The sequence below is a fragment of the Camarhynchus parvulus genome, chromosome 5 (assembly GCF_901933205.1).
Source record: "Camarhynchus parvulus chromosome 5, STF_HiC, whole genome shotgun sequence".
Lineage (NCBI taxonomy): Eukaryota > Metazoa > Chordata > Aves > Passeriformes > Thraupidae > Camarhynchus > Camarhynchus parvulus.
The window spans coordinates 6,492,403-6,506,918 of NC_044575.1; the positions used below are offsets into that span (position 1 = coordinate 6,492,403).

General features: G+C 41.6%; 1 protein-coding gene across 4 annotated transcripts in view; it reads left to right on the forward strand.

Moving 5' to 3' along the window:
- GALNT18 (polypeptide N-acetylgalactosaminyltransferase 18) overlaps nucleotides 1-14,516 on the forward strand; it is a 233,656-nt gene that overhangs the window by 179,483 nt on the left and 39,657 nt on the right. For all 4 annotated transcript variants that reach the window (XM_030948748.1, XM_030948746.1, XM_030948747.1 and 1 more), the window contains 2 exons: nucleotides 797-934; nucleotides 7,018-7,113. In XM_030948748.1, the coding sequence (XP_030804608.1) occupies nucleotides 797-934; nucleotides 7,018-7,113 (234 nt within the window). The remainder of the gene's footprint in view (nucleotides 1-796; nucleotides 935-7,017; nucleotides 7,114-14,516) is intronic.

Consider the following 14,516-nt stretch of genomic DNA (forward strand, 5'->3'; position numbering starts at 1 on the left):
GTCTCTAAAAATTTCTGCTGTGTGATTTTGATGTGATAAATTATTGATTTTTATATACAGGGCTTTTATGAAAGTCATGCTTTGTGATCTGCTCTTATGAAAAGTAGAAACTAGGTTAGCCAGAAATGTAAAAGAGAATAAAAATTATGGGAGAGAATATTCAGCAATTGCTTTTAACAAAAATAACAACTTCTCTTTTTACATTACAAAAGAACTTTAATAAGTGCTATTTCGGAGAGGTGAGCAGAGCTCCCATTTTGCAGTCAAGCAGTAATCCAGACTTCAGAAATGGCCAGAAAGTGTCATACACTATTGATTAGGCCACAGTGGGACACCAGCAATGCCCGTGTTTCTAGGGCAACTTGCTACTTCCTGCCAATTCCTTCTGGATTTGGAAAGTGCCAGGAAATTAGAGAATAGCAGTTATATTCATTGGAAACTGGATATAAACCCCGCTGGAGTCAACAGGGGTAGTCCCATTCACCAAAGCAGACTGTGGAAGAGACCCTGCCATGGTGAACTGTATCATATTTAACTGGGGCACTTCTGGGGTATGTGTGGGTAACAGACTCACTCCACAACCAAAATGTGTTTACTGTCATAGGTCAAAATAATGTTTGGCTCTTGGGGATGGTGCTGTGCAGGGCCAGGGGTTGGGCTCAATGATCCTGACAGGTCCCTGCCAACGCAGTTCATTCTGTGATTCTGCAATGAGGGAGTTTCTGGGTGTGTAGTTTACACAGAAGTGTATCACTGATGTCTCTACGGCTTTTTCTGCCCTTTGTTTCCTGTGCAGGACTCTGGAATTGATATTGGTGATATTTCAGAGAGGAAGGCCCTAAGGAAAAAGCTCCAGTGCAAGACCTTTAGGTGGTATCTTGTCAGCGTGTATCCAGAAATGAGAATGTACTCAGATACCGTCGCCTATGGGGTGGTAAGGATTTGTTTACATTTCCCATTGTACAAGCATGGCGGAAAAAGGTGTAATAGTGGAAGTAATTAATGAAGACGTTGCCTGACTCAAGTAAAAGAATCAGATCAATTTAGAGTCACTAGTTAAATAATATTGTTAGTTGACAGAGACAGCTGCTCTGCTGTCATTTGTGCTGAGATGTCCTGAACATTACCTTCCTCCCTGATTTTTTGTTGTTTGTTTGCTTGCTTCATGGCTTGCATTCCACACAGAAATACTCAAGATGGGATTTTGCAGACTCATTGGAACTGGCAGGTTTGTTGCAGCAGGGGAATTCACAAAATAGACTCAGTATTTCAACTGCAACCTTCTTAAGATTGTAGCCAGATCTTAATTTAGAATCATGGAGTCATTTAGGATGGAAAGACTTTTAATATCATCAAATCCAACTGTTAAGGGCTGATGCTTTTCCTTATTAGACTTAGCCATGTAAGGGAAATCCTGATCTGCCCCAGAACAGGTATCATAGTCAAAGACTAACATTCCAAGTTAACCAAATCTCACATACCTAACCCATGTAGAAAGCACCACTAGAGAGGTGCAAGAATTACATTGCATCCAACAGAAAGGGCAGCTAAATCCATGAATTTTGGGCTCATCATTACCTGTGGGACAGCAGTGCCCTTGTCTGTGTTGCAGTCAAGCTTGAGCTGCATGGTGCTAATTAAGGCAGAAGAAATTCTTGCCCCTCAGAAACTGGCAAGGCCCCAAACAGAGAGGGCAGGTATGCATGGCATGGGAGATGAGGAGAGTAAATTAAAACAGGCCCATAATAAGGGAGTGGACCAAGGATGTAGGTCTACTATGTGAAAATGACCTTTTCACATTCTCTTCCACTGTCATTTTCACAAAAATTGATTCCTTTGAATTAATTTTTTTCTTTTTGTAAGACAATCCTAATTAGAAAATGTGAGAGCAGATCATGCAGGTGGAAAGGTTTGTCTTCAGAAAACTGAGCTGTGCAGTTGGCCAGTATGGCTCTGGAAGAGCCCTGAGGGTGCCACAGAGCAGCTTCTGTGTTTTTGGCAAATGCAGGGATGGTACATCTTGTGAAGTTCCATGGCCCCTGTGATGATGGGTTAAAATAACCATGCTGGCTTTTCATACAGTCATACAAGAAAAGCACTTCCAGCAAAGGTTTAGGTCATTGCTAAATGCATGACTTAATGATTACCTCCCAAATTAGTTCAGAACAATGCCAAAAATTACATCTGTATGCAAGGAGCCTCTGCCACACACCATGGAATTGCCCTCAGTGATGCTGTGATCCAATAAAATGTGGAATTTCCTGAGGAGAAGGAGGCATAGCAGCTAAGTAGTGCATGGTTCTGCTTGTAGGTGGCTCTGGACAAAAAAGTCTTTTCAGGTAGAAGTGATACAATATAAATAAAGGATGGGTTGTGGAACAGCTAAAGTAGTCATCTTAGGATCAACTTCACATTGTGCAAGTCCAAACGAAAATCAGCAACAGTGATTTTATACTCTGCTGAGAGATTTTCATCAACCAGAAGGAGTAAGAAGAGTTTTTTACAGAAGTACTGAGCACAGTGGTCTGCCTGGAGAATAGAAGGCTTCAGGGAGACCTTAGAGCAATCTTTCAGTACCTAAAGAGGGCTAAAGGGAGCTGGAGAGGGACTTCTCACAAGGATGTATAGTGATAGGGCAAGAGGGAATGGCATCAAACTGAACAAAGGCAGGGTTAAATTAGATATTTGGAAGAAATTCTTTACTCTAAGGGTGGTGAGGCACTGAAAGAGGTTGCCCAGAGAGATCATGGACTCTTTGTCCCTGGAGATGTTAGAGACCAGGGTGGATGGGTCTTTGAGTAGCCTGGTCTAGTGGAAGGTGTCCTAGCCCATGGCAGTGGGGTTGGAATGAGATAATCTTTAATGTGTCTTCCAGCCTGTCTTGGTTTACAAAAAGATAGGTGTCTGCTAGGGAAGGCAGAAAGCCTGCCTTGGAATGGAGAATGCAAACCCCCTCCAAATTATTATAATTTTGAAATTGAGGGGGCTCTCAGGCCAGGATATGGGAATAGGAATAACAGTTCTTTACTAGTATCTATATCAAGGCAAAACAAAACAACTCTGGCATTAGCAACAAACAGAACCAGGGAGCCAGTAACAGTCCCTTGACTGCAGGCACTCTCCCCTTTGGAACAATACTGTCACAGCTGGCAGGAATGTGAGAAATAGCTGCTCACTTCTCATAGTTTAGGAAGGTTTATTAAACTTTATCAAAAGTACAACAGAAGAGTGAATAAAGAAAAATGGTTACGGTGCTGGGAGCAAAAGATTTTTCCCCACCATGTGCTCAGCCCCCTCACAATGGAGGTTTTCCCTTTTTAACCCTTTAACCCCTCCTAAAGTTCTGTCTATCAACCCCTTCTTCGCTGTCCAGTGGTGGAGATCTCTTCCTCAAATCCTGACTGGAGGTCAGATGTTGCCATAGTGACAAGTCAGCCCTCCCAGATGTCCCAACCCAGCTGCCCCCTGATAACCACACAAGAGGGTACTACATAACTATAAATCTATAAAACTTTTCTTAACCTATATACATGATATTTGTCCATTTATTGTGAGAGTCAATCATCACATTACTCATTATCACAGGAATGAGCAGAAATTTTGGGCTGGTGGGTGAAGAGGATCAGCAATTTGGCAGGATGGAACAGCAGGGACGTGTGGGCCAGGCTCAGGGTGCGGCTGCGGCATGCAGAAACCCACAGCAGTACCCAACAAACAGCAGGGTGTCCTGGTTTAGGGCAAATTTGGGAGAAAGCCTCCTAAAGGGGGCCCCTCCATAAAGGAAACCCACATGGCCCCTTCCCCCAACCGGGTCGGGAAGGATTCCTTGGAGAGAAGTGGAAAGAACCTGTTTATTTAACAGCACAGCACCCCCAGCACACACAATGAACAATACCAGATGACACCACTCTTTCACCGCTCTGGAAAAGATGACAAACTCAGAAAGTCTCTCTTGGGGGTGGTCGCTCTGTTATCAGTCCTGTGTTGGGGCAGCTGCTGCAGCCACAAGGTGCAAACTCTCGGTGTTCCCAGGCCCCAGTCCGGAGCAGGCTCAAGTGGTTCCAAAAAAGGGAAAGGAGAAACAGTCCAGGGAAAATTCGGACTGCTTAGCTAAACTAACTAATGAGCAGAAGCAAAAAGCAGGAGCAAAGCAGAAGCAAGAGCAAAGGGAAAAGCAAAAGCAGCACCATGTACTGCCCCGTCTCTGTGTCCCGCCAGCCGTAGGGGAGTGGCTGAGAGCAAAACCAAAACAAAACATTCGCTCTTCAGAGCCAGTCTTGAAGGCACAGAACATGATATCCCGCATGAACAGAGCACACAAATGGGGATACAAGCATCATAACGTCTCCCTAGGACAGGGGACAGCGGGACAGCGGCAGCCCAGCTCTGAGCAGGGCAGGGAGAGGCAAGGTTTGGGATTCCCGGGGCACACGAGCAGGTGGTGATTGGTCCCTCAGGGCTGAGCTCCAGCAGTAAGCGACAGCCTGGCCGTCCTCCTCCATGCCAAAGAGCGAGAGAGCAGCTGCCCCCAGCCTTGTCTCCTTTCACCTGCCTCCATCCTCCTGTGTGAAAAACGCCAATTGCTTGTTTTTAAAATTTTAAAAGTTTAATAGTAATAAAATGGTTATAAAAATAGCAGTATAATTAGAGCAATAAAAATTTTGGACAATTGGGATTAGGACAATACAAGACAAAAAGGACAAAGAGTTATGCACAGTCTGGGTACCTTTTATGGGCAAAATAAGCCTGACAAGGGGCACCCGTTAACAGAAGATTAACCCTTAAAAGCAACAGCCTGTTGCATATTCATACACCCTCATACATGATGCATAAATTCCATTCAAACACAGGATTCGGTCTGGTCAATGTCAACTTCTTCCTCTGAACCCTGACAGCATCTTCAGGGCTGAGTGAGGCAGGACGAAGTTCGTTTCTTCTGAAAAGAGAGCAATTCTCTTTCTCTGAAAGATTCAGGTGTCCTGTGGCTGCTATCTCAGTGGAAGTCCTCTCCTTAAAAAAAGTATCTTACATAGCACAGTTTCTATTTTAACCTTATGTTATAACCTAAAACTATTTAACACACTACTTAAGAAAATTAACACAGCATAACTTTCTAACATAATACCTATAATATTCATTTTAATATTTGCAAAAAGCCAGTCATAAAATACACATTTTTCACGTCGTGGTATCTCTGCCTCAGAGAAAGTCCCCAAAAGCAGAGGAGTTCCTCTTGAGCACCCAGCCATCAGTGCTTCTTAGCAACCCAATGGGAAGAAATTTCACAGGTAACAAGGAAAGAACAGAAGAAACCCAACTGCCAGCACAACCAAAGCCATTCTATGATCCTGTGATTTAGGTACTGCCCAATAATGCACATGATTATCATCAGCTGAGAGAGATGTGAGGGGCAGGTCCTGTTTGTACCATCACAAAGCAAGTGGTGGACAACTGTGACAACAGATAGAGAAGGCATGTTTTGTGAATACACAGCTCACTGTTTTATGAAATACAGTTGTATGACACAAAATTAAGTGCCCCTATCCTTCTAGTAAAAGAATCACTTGGTTGTCTGATCTTCTTTTCTGTCTGCTTTGCTGTTTGCTTGCACATCTTACAGCAGAGAAAGGTGTGATATTTCAAAGCAAGTCAGCTGCTTTCTGATTCTCTAAATGCTTCCATTCATCAACTGGCTTCATTTTTTTTTCTTTTTAGAAAATAGAGATACTGCTACTATAGCATTATCATCAATTTTTAAAAATCCTGAGTAATTCAAAAAGCTGTCAGAATGGGGGTAAAGGCTAGAATATAGGCACCTACAGAGACACCCCACATATTTATTTCCTAAAAGCTACATTTCTTCGTGTTCTGTGAGAGTTAGGAAAATAGGTGCAGCATTCAGGTCTAGCTTATGCTGTGGAATATAGCTAGGGTTGGGATTGGTGGCACAGTAAATATTTGGAAAGTAAACTTCTTTCTAAATTGTGCAGTACCCTCCTGTTTAGAAGAAAGCAATGTCACTGGGCCAAAAGCTGTTGTACTCAGTGTAACAATCATTATTTCTGGGTTTCAGCCCAGGGATTGTCTGTTATATTTTGGATTGTTTTTAAGATTAAGTCTTGGTAGGCTGAAATTGCATTACTCAGGTTAATTGTTGGTTGCCACAAAGCCACTAGATTTTGTGAAGTGATTGTTCCTGAGAATCTGGGCCTCAGATTTTGAAACAGCATTATTAGTTAACAGGTCAGTGGCTGTTTTGTTTCTGGTTTTTTGCTTCCTTTATTGTGGGGATTGTTGTGGAAAAGTTCTCTGAGCCAGTCTAACACCACTGAACACCTTTATGCACATCCATGGATTTGCAGTCCACATCTTTGTCCTCATACACTGAACAGACCTCTCAGCTATCTGTGCTCATTAATTTAGCACTTCACTATTAGAAAACTGTCTCAGCATAGGCCAGGTTTTTCACAGGGCTTTGTGCTGACCAGGGCCAAGTGTTTTGCAGTCTGTTTGTTGCTGTGCGTGGGTTAGCCCAGAATAATCAGGGGAGCCAGTGCATAACAATTGCCCTGAAGTCTCCAGATGTCAGCTGAAAGCAGTTTTTTGAATTATTTCCAGAAATCAGAAGACTCTCATAGAGATTCTTAAAAGCTGTTTAATACCTCATCTATCTTGCTCAGCAGGATATATTCAGGTTCTGTATATAGTGTGTACCAGAGACTAAATAAATATTTTTAAAACATATATCAAAAAATTATTGCTATCTCTGAAGGCTTTTTGAAATATACCCTGCCTGAAACTTTGTGCAACACTATTGAAATCAGTGGTGCTAGATTATCTGCAAGGAATTCAGTCCAGATGCTTTCTCTTCAAGATCTTCACTGTAACATATTTTAATTTTGCATATTTCCTTCCTCAACTACATAGGATTTATTTTCTCAAAGAAAAGAAAGTAATCACACCATCTTTTTCTCATGTAAAACTTGCTTGATTTCTTTTTCTTTCTGTTTGTTTTAGCTGCAGAATTCCCTGAAAAGTGATTTGTGCCTTGATCAAGGGCCAGACACAGAGAATATCCCAATCATGTATATCTGCCACGGGATGACACCACAGGTTAGTTTGTCTAATGATCTCTGATTTTGCTGCTGCTGTTAGCAGATTGTGTGGGAGGAACCGTCTTGTACCTGTCATTGTTTTCCTGCAACAAACCCTTGGTAAGATGTTTAGTAGCTCTTTTAAAGAGAGGCAGCACTATTTCTGCTGTAAATTGAGAAGCAGTGGTATAATAATGCTTTGACAAGGAAGTTGATTTATTAATTTTGGAAGAATTTATGGAATATGAGAGTCAGCACTAACCCAGATTTGCTGATAAAAGCTTTCATTTCTGATATTTAACTGTACATGTCATATGAACGAAGCAATGCATTTTAAAACATTTTGCATACATGCATAGGTATACTCACAGTTTATTTATGCATTATCTGAAGATGCCTGCCTTTTTACTTTATTTACTGTGTCATTTCCATAAATGTGAAATGCACAGCCGCCTTCTTCACACCATACAGCTGTGTCAAATTCCAAGCCTTGTTCTTGTGAAAACCCCTCCTATAAATCTCCTTTTATTCTTTCTCTGCTCTTGTCCTGTTACTGTTGTATGTGCCAACGACTCAAATTACCAAAACCTTTCCATTTTCCTACATAACAGCTGGATTTAGTAACGTGGCAGACAAGAGGGTTCAGACCTGTGTCTCCCCAGCTAAGTACATGGACTTAAGTGAAAGGGTTTCGATGCAAATCTTGGCAGAAAAAATAATGTTGCATGGCTTCAAACGTGCTTTTCAAAGACAGATGAACAGATGACTTAACCTTAAAAGTAACATATGCAAAAATGATGAAAAGGAAGTGTGGGAGTGACCAGAGAAACTGAAAAATCCCTCCAGTTTGAATGATTTTTCTACCTGACTACGTTGTATATTTGCTTTCTTGAAAGGACCCCATAACACTCCACCCTGTGGAGTAATGGAATGTAGTTGTACCCAGGAGTTGTCAGTTACCTGATTTGACTATACAGCAAATGAATCCTCACAGTATCTCAGAAATAAACACAGAGCAGCCGGGTGGTGTTGTCCCCTGTGCCTGCACCTCATAGTGAGCTGGGAACATGAGTGGGGTGAGCTGCAGACACGATTCTCTACTGCCCTGCCCAGCTGCACATGCTGCAGCTCTGTTCTGCACTGGCTTCCTTCACCAAGAACCTTTAATATTGATCACTAGTGGCATCGTGCTTGAGTAAATTATGGATGATGAAGCCAGAAATATCTGAAAATCCCATCCATCAGACTCACTCACTGGATGGGCTGTGCCTTATTTGTCACATAATGATGTGGGAACCACTGTTTGCCTGCAGGAGCTTTGCAAGACCATCCTCAGTGTTTGCAAAGGAAATGTGCAATTCACCCCTGGGCCAGAGCCTTTATTCCTCATCTCCTGGCAGGACACCATAACTCTAGTGGCACCTCATCTGCGAGAACACACTGCAGGCATGCCTGTAAATTCCAGTTAGAAACTTTAATTATAGTTGAGAGACAAAGAACAATAACAAAAGTCACTTCAATTAGCACAGTTCAGTATTCACCAGATAAAGAACTACCTTTGAATGTCAGCTCAAGTTCTGTACAAATGAGATAGCAGCAAACAAATGACTGAGGAGAAAGAGACAAGGGGAGCTTTTCTAGACAAGACTCTGCTCCTTCATAATTAAAATGCGGTGTCTCCTCCCCATTGCTATGTATTTCATTTTGTAACTAATGTTAAAAACAACACCCAAAAGAGCCCATATTTGGGTAAGATCCCAGTAATGGCTGAGAACTTGAATTAAGACTTTTTCTGTGTTAGGGATTATGGTATTAAGAGGGAAAGAACTAACATCACTCAGCATACTTCTATGAGATTTCGACTGCAATGTTGCATCTCTTGCTTAAGCTGAGCTGCAGCCCAGAACTTATTTGTTGGAAATATTTGTATAAATATTCCTTTTAATCTTAGTGATCTTGCCAATAGCCACAAAAGATACTGGTAAGATGTTCATTTTGTTCTAGTAGTGGTGAAATGCTGTATAAAGGGGGCTGTTTTTCCTACCTGGCAGTCTTTAGAAAAACAGATTAGTGCCCTGATTCAGGACTGGCTGGTTGAGTGTTTGGATGATGCTGTTAGCTCAGATGAAAAGTTTTTCTGTTGTAGCTATTCCATTTACAGTTTTATTGCTGCCACCACTTGGCACACTTGCATCTAGATGTGCAATAGTATATCTGACTGCCAGGAACCACTCCCTCATATGCAGTTAAGTTGCTATTATTAGTTGCTACTACAGCCTCTCTTCTAACTTGGATAACTTCGTTTTTTCCCTCCACTAACTGCTTTCAGATGTTTTTGAATTCTCATCTTTTTTGCATGAGAAGTGGCTTAGATAAGGTGTTTGACATCAAGGAATTGTTTTACAATCATAGGTACAGCTACTGTTTTCTTTTAATATGCTTTATATAGGAAAGAAATCATCAAAGTCAATATAAAGGGAACTGCATACCTGATATTAAAATTCCATGCTTGTATTTTTTTAGACAGTATCAGAACATCACATGTAGCTTCATAATTAAAAGCAGTAGAAAATATCCTAAAATATTGCAATTAAATGATCAGCAGTGTATTTTCCCATGGTGTTTCTGTTTCATTTTAAATAGAATCAGGATTAATGATGCTAAGACTTATGTGATTCAGATTTCCAAACCTTTCCACAGTCCACTCTGTGTCTACTGTCAGTAGCATTGGCATATTCACAGTTCATTCCTCCAAGTATCTTGAAATGCTTTATAACTGTGTTTATTTCATACTAACATTCTACAGATAAACTGATGCAAATCTTATGTGTGGTTAAATACTAAGATGGAATAGAAAATCAAAATATAATCTGCCCATTTCTGTAGTCCTCTGATACTACTAATGTGAAAGAATTCCTCACAGCAGGGTGTTTGGCTTGACCTGAAAAGACAGAAGGCACTTGAAAAACTACAATCTGTGGTTAGATGTGTTTCCTACCCTCCCTTCATGTTTAGAGGGTGCCTTCTGTGGCAGCTGTATTTTGTCCTGGTCCCCAGGCACCTGGACACTTCAGGAGTTAGGGTACCATTCACTGAGTGAAGCACCTTGAATGCTTGACTGGTGGGAAAAACAAAAAGGGTGATGATCCTGCAATGCACTCACATGAATTTAAGGGAAGAGCTGCTATTCCTTTACCTTTGGTAAGAATGAATTCATTACAAAATGCTGCCCAGGTAATTAGAGTTTCTATTGAGAGGATCCTTGTCCGAGTGGTGGCATCTGAACATGGCTAAGTTGCTCATCCTCCCAATTCTTTTGCTGAAGAATATTTCTCCCTAAGCATCACATCTTTCCATTCCTGCCTTTAGACAGTCTCTGTCCAAACCAGCACTGTCATTTCTGCTCCATCTGTACAGCTGCACAGAGTATTGGCATAAACTCCCCAACTCATCTGCAGGAACATTGCCGTCACACCTGAGCATCTGCTGCTGCTTCTCCAGCCACCACAGTGCCAGGCAGCTGTTAGATGTGCAGAGACCAAGGCCATCAGGTGGTGTTGGTACCTCTGATGGGCTGCTAGCCACTGTTTGTAAGGGGCTTTCAGTGTCTGTGTTAGCCTGCCACATCAAGCCTCTCTTGCTGGGCAGCTGCTTAGCACAGCTGGACAGAACCTGGCTTCTGCAACTGTTGAAACAGCCAAAAAAGTAAATGCAACATGGGAGAATAGTTAACTACAGGAGTTAAACCAGGCTCCTAATACACTGTTTAGTGATGGTAGAAATCATGTTGCTTTAATCACGTAAGATCAGCTCAGAGGGAAAACACAGCAGCTTCCCATCAGAGTGATGATTAAGGGAATCAGGAAAACTGGGAGATGAGGTGGCAGTGAGAGGAGATAAATGTGAAGGCAGAAGAACAGTTCTGGCAAAACAGTGACTAAAACTTAAAGTTCACGTGAGGCTCTGGGGGTTTTGCTGAGGTTTTTTTTATGTGGTTCATATAGAAGAGGATAAAGGTAGTGTTTTAATTCCTGAACTTGTTAAAGTAAAGCAACAGTTCAGTCCTACATTTAGGTCTTAGAAGATCTATTTCCTGCTGTGCCCCTGTTCTGCATGGGAAAGATGGTTGTAGTTGCAGTAAATACATGCCCCAGGTCTGACTGCATTGCTTTCCTGGTTCTGGGATCTGCCTGAGCCTGGTTGTTTGTTGTTGTTGAAGACTGCTGTTTAACCAGGTTTGTAATCTTGAAGGCAGGCTGATGACAACATGTCACTTTCTGTAAAACTGCTCCTGAGTGATAGTTTAAAAGATTCTTTTATGAGAATGAAATACCACATTATTAGAGACTTTATTATATAATAAATAAGTAGCATCAATCAATGAAGTGATATTTTAAGTAGAGATTTACTTTGAAAATTGCTTGCGACTGAGGGGATAATAGGCAGTTCTGTTCCCTTGTTCAATAGCTTCTGGCTCATATAATTCTCAATTTATAAGCAGTTAAGCCCCAAAGCTCATGCAGCAATGTGAAAGTCAATAGAAACCAGTTAGGTTTTGAGGAATTCAGGTTGAGGACCAGGGTCAGAAGACTAAATGGGGAGTATCACTAGAAAAGAAATGCAGGTGAGAAGGGACACCCATTTATATAATTTCATATTCTTGCAAGAGATTGCAGAACTGACACCAGTGACTACAGCCCTGCCTGGTATGAATTATTGCATCTCCACTCAAGGTAGTGGAAGGGAGTCCTGCCAACACATAAAGCTGTGCCAGTTCACACTGTACAGGACTCTGACCTCAAAGCATAATGTATTCTAAGCACAGTGTCTGAAGTACTGGGAGTAGTTGCAAAAAACTCCCAGAAACTTCTAAACTCTTTTTGTATGGTTCATGAATGCTTCTTTTAAAGTGCTTATAATATATATTTTTACAAAAGCTATGTTTTCCTCTATCAAATCTCTTAGCATGGTGATTGTTCATACACAGATATTTTTCATACATTTCAGAAAATATCTTCTATTATTTAGAAGTTTGTTAAGTGTGTGTGTGTAAAACACATAATCCTTGCAAACTGAAACTCAGTACAAGAAAATAGTTTACTAGAAGGCCCCACATGCAACAGATGCAGACTGTCAGGGAATAAGGGAGAAAACAGCACAACTTGCAGATAGATCATTGACTGCCCCTTCAGAGTTGAAAAATCACTACCTTGAAGATGAAGTGTCTACAATAAAAACATTTCAGGCAGCCTTTGATAGGCAGTAAAAGGGAGCACAGCAGCTGTTTAACAGCTCTTAGTTACACGAAAACTCAGGGTTGCTGTTCACGTTTGTCTTGGAGGCAAATGTTCAATACATTCAGCAGCTGTGTACAGGGCAGCCTGACCTGACAGCACCACTTCTTTCTATCATGTTAGGCTGAGCTGGGCCATCACCTCCTTGAGGATGATTCTTTTATGTGTGCAGACACGCAGAGGGCTGTTGTATTGTGCTAAATAATTATTTAGTTGTTTGCACTGGGTGTTTGGTAATTTGCACTGTTCACATGATTTGTATCCTATCACCATATGGTCTTCCCCTTTCCCCCTCCCCGGGTGTCAGTGTTGGTGGTGTCTCCCTGGTTTACCCCTCCCCTTGCCCCTCCTCACTTGTATCCCATTGGCTGCTGCCCCATTCCTCCGCCCCCCTTCCCCTCTGCTCAAAATCCCCCTGCGATAAGGGGACGCTCTCTTGTCTATCTGGGAGGTTTCCTGATCTGGTGTCTCCTGTCAAGTCAATAAACTGAGGACATTTGTCCCTTCGTGGAGAAGAGCAATTCTTGTCTTTTGCCTTTTGTCCATTGTATGGGCTGGGGTCCGTGGCTAGCTGGAGTGGACCCGAACAGCCTGGCCAGGCATGACATTCTAATAGCTGGTGCCCAACGTGGGGCTCAAACCCACAACCCTGAGATTGAGAGTTTCATGCTCTACTGACTGAGTTGTACAGACCTGAGCTGTACAAACCATCCAGTTCTATCCTGGACCAGGTACTTTTTCAGTGAGCAGTCAGACCATGAACAGAGCAAGTCCTTGCTGTGGCAGTGTTAGGTTTGCAGTTGGACTGGATGATCTGAACCATCTTTTCCAGCCTAAATTAGAGAGTTTTTCCTTGCAGGTGAAGATCAATGGTGTTGAATTTTTAGCTTCTGAGTGTGGATCTGAGGGATTTTCACACTGCTCTCTTTGTCCAGCCAAAGTGAGTCTGTCATTATTCCCATGCAGAGAGGCAGCCTGGCTAGGCAGTCTGACTCCCAGGGTATGTGCTCCTCTTCTTCCAGGGGCTGCATCTGACAGCTCTGCCAGCTCATGTTGTCCTACAGGTTGTCCTTTGCCTTTTTTATGAACTCTTGTGGAATGATCTAAGCATTGGGCCTAACTCAAACTTTTATGTACATGCTTGATTTCTGGGAACAAGGATGCTTTTCCACAATAAATAGCCTTCCCCCCCCCGCCCCCCAATCTAGATTGCTTGGTTTGCTAGATGCCCAAGTAATAGAAGATAATGTAGAGAGACAGTGAAACTGCCTGGCAAGCATGGTTATCAGCATTATTAGATTATTTTTTTTATTTTAAACATATTCTGTAAATTGTTGTAGCAATTAATGTCTCATATAAGATATTCCTGCTGAGTAGTTTATTAAGTCTATTTATATTTCTGCTGTTTTCTTTTAGTGCATAAATCCTGGGTTTGATCATAGTTAAGTTAATAGGAATTGTGACCCTGTTTGCAAGGGAAGCAAAATCTGGTGTTAGTTTTTTTAGGTTTTTTTCAATCCTTTTCAAAGTTGAATTTTCCTATGTATACCTGAGAAGGTTAATTCAAAGCTGCAGCCTCTTTAGAATATATGACATCAGGTACATCAGGGAGCTACAGAGAAGTTTCAAAGGCTTCCAAAACCAGCCAGTCCTTCTTGGCCTAGCATAGGCAGTGCAACGCTTTCTTCTTGGGAATGTGTTATGGATGAAGATATTTCACATCATATAATACTTTCTTTTTTTAATATTTTTTTCCTTAAGTTTGATTCTGGCCAAATTCTCATTATTTTCTTCAGTGCAAAGTTTCAGAGGGAAAATCTGTTAATCTGATTTCTGGGTTTGGAGCAGTTTTATACTGAGCCTTTTGCCATGAGTGATTTTTTTCTGTACTTGCTGTGGTAGCATTAAGTTTGCAGTTGGACTCAATCTTAAAAGTCTTTTCCAACCTTAATAAGAGAGTTTTTCATTGCAGGTAAAGATCAGTGGTGTTGAATTTGTAGCTTGTGAGTCTGGATCTGATGGGTCTGAGGGATTTGCACACTCTATTTTGCAACTGAATAAGAGTCTTTATACTAATAGGACAGAGACCAACCTGCCCCTTCATTTTATGAAAGTGTCAAACATAATG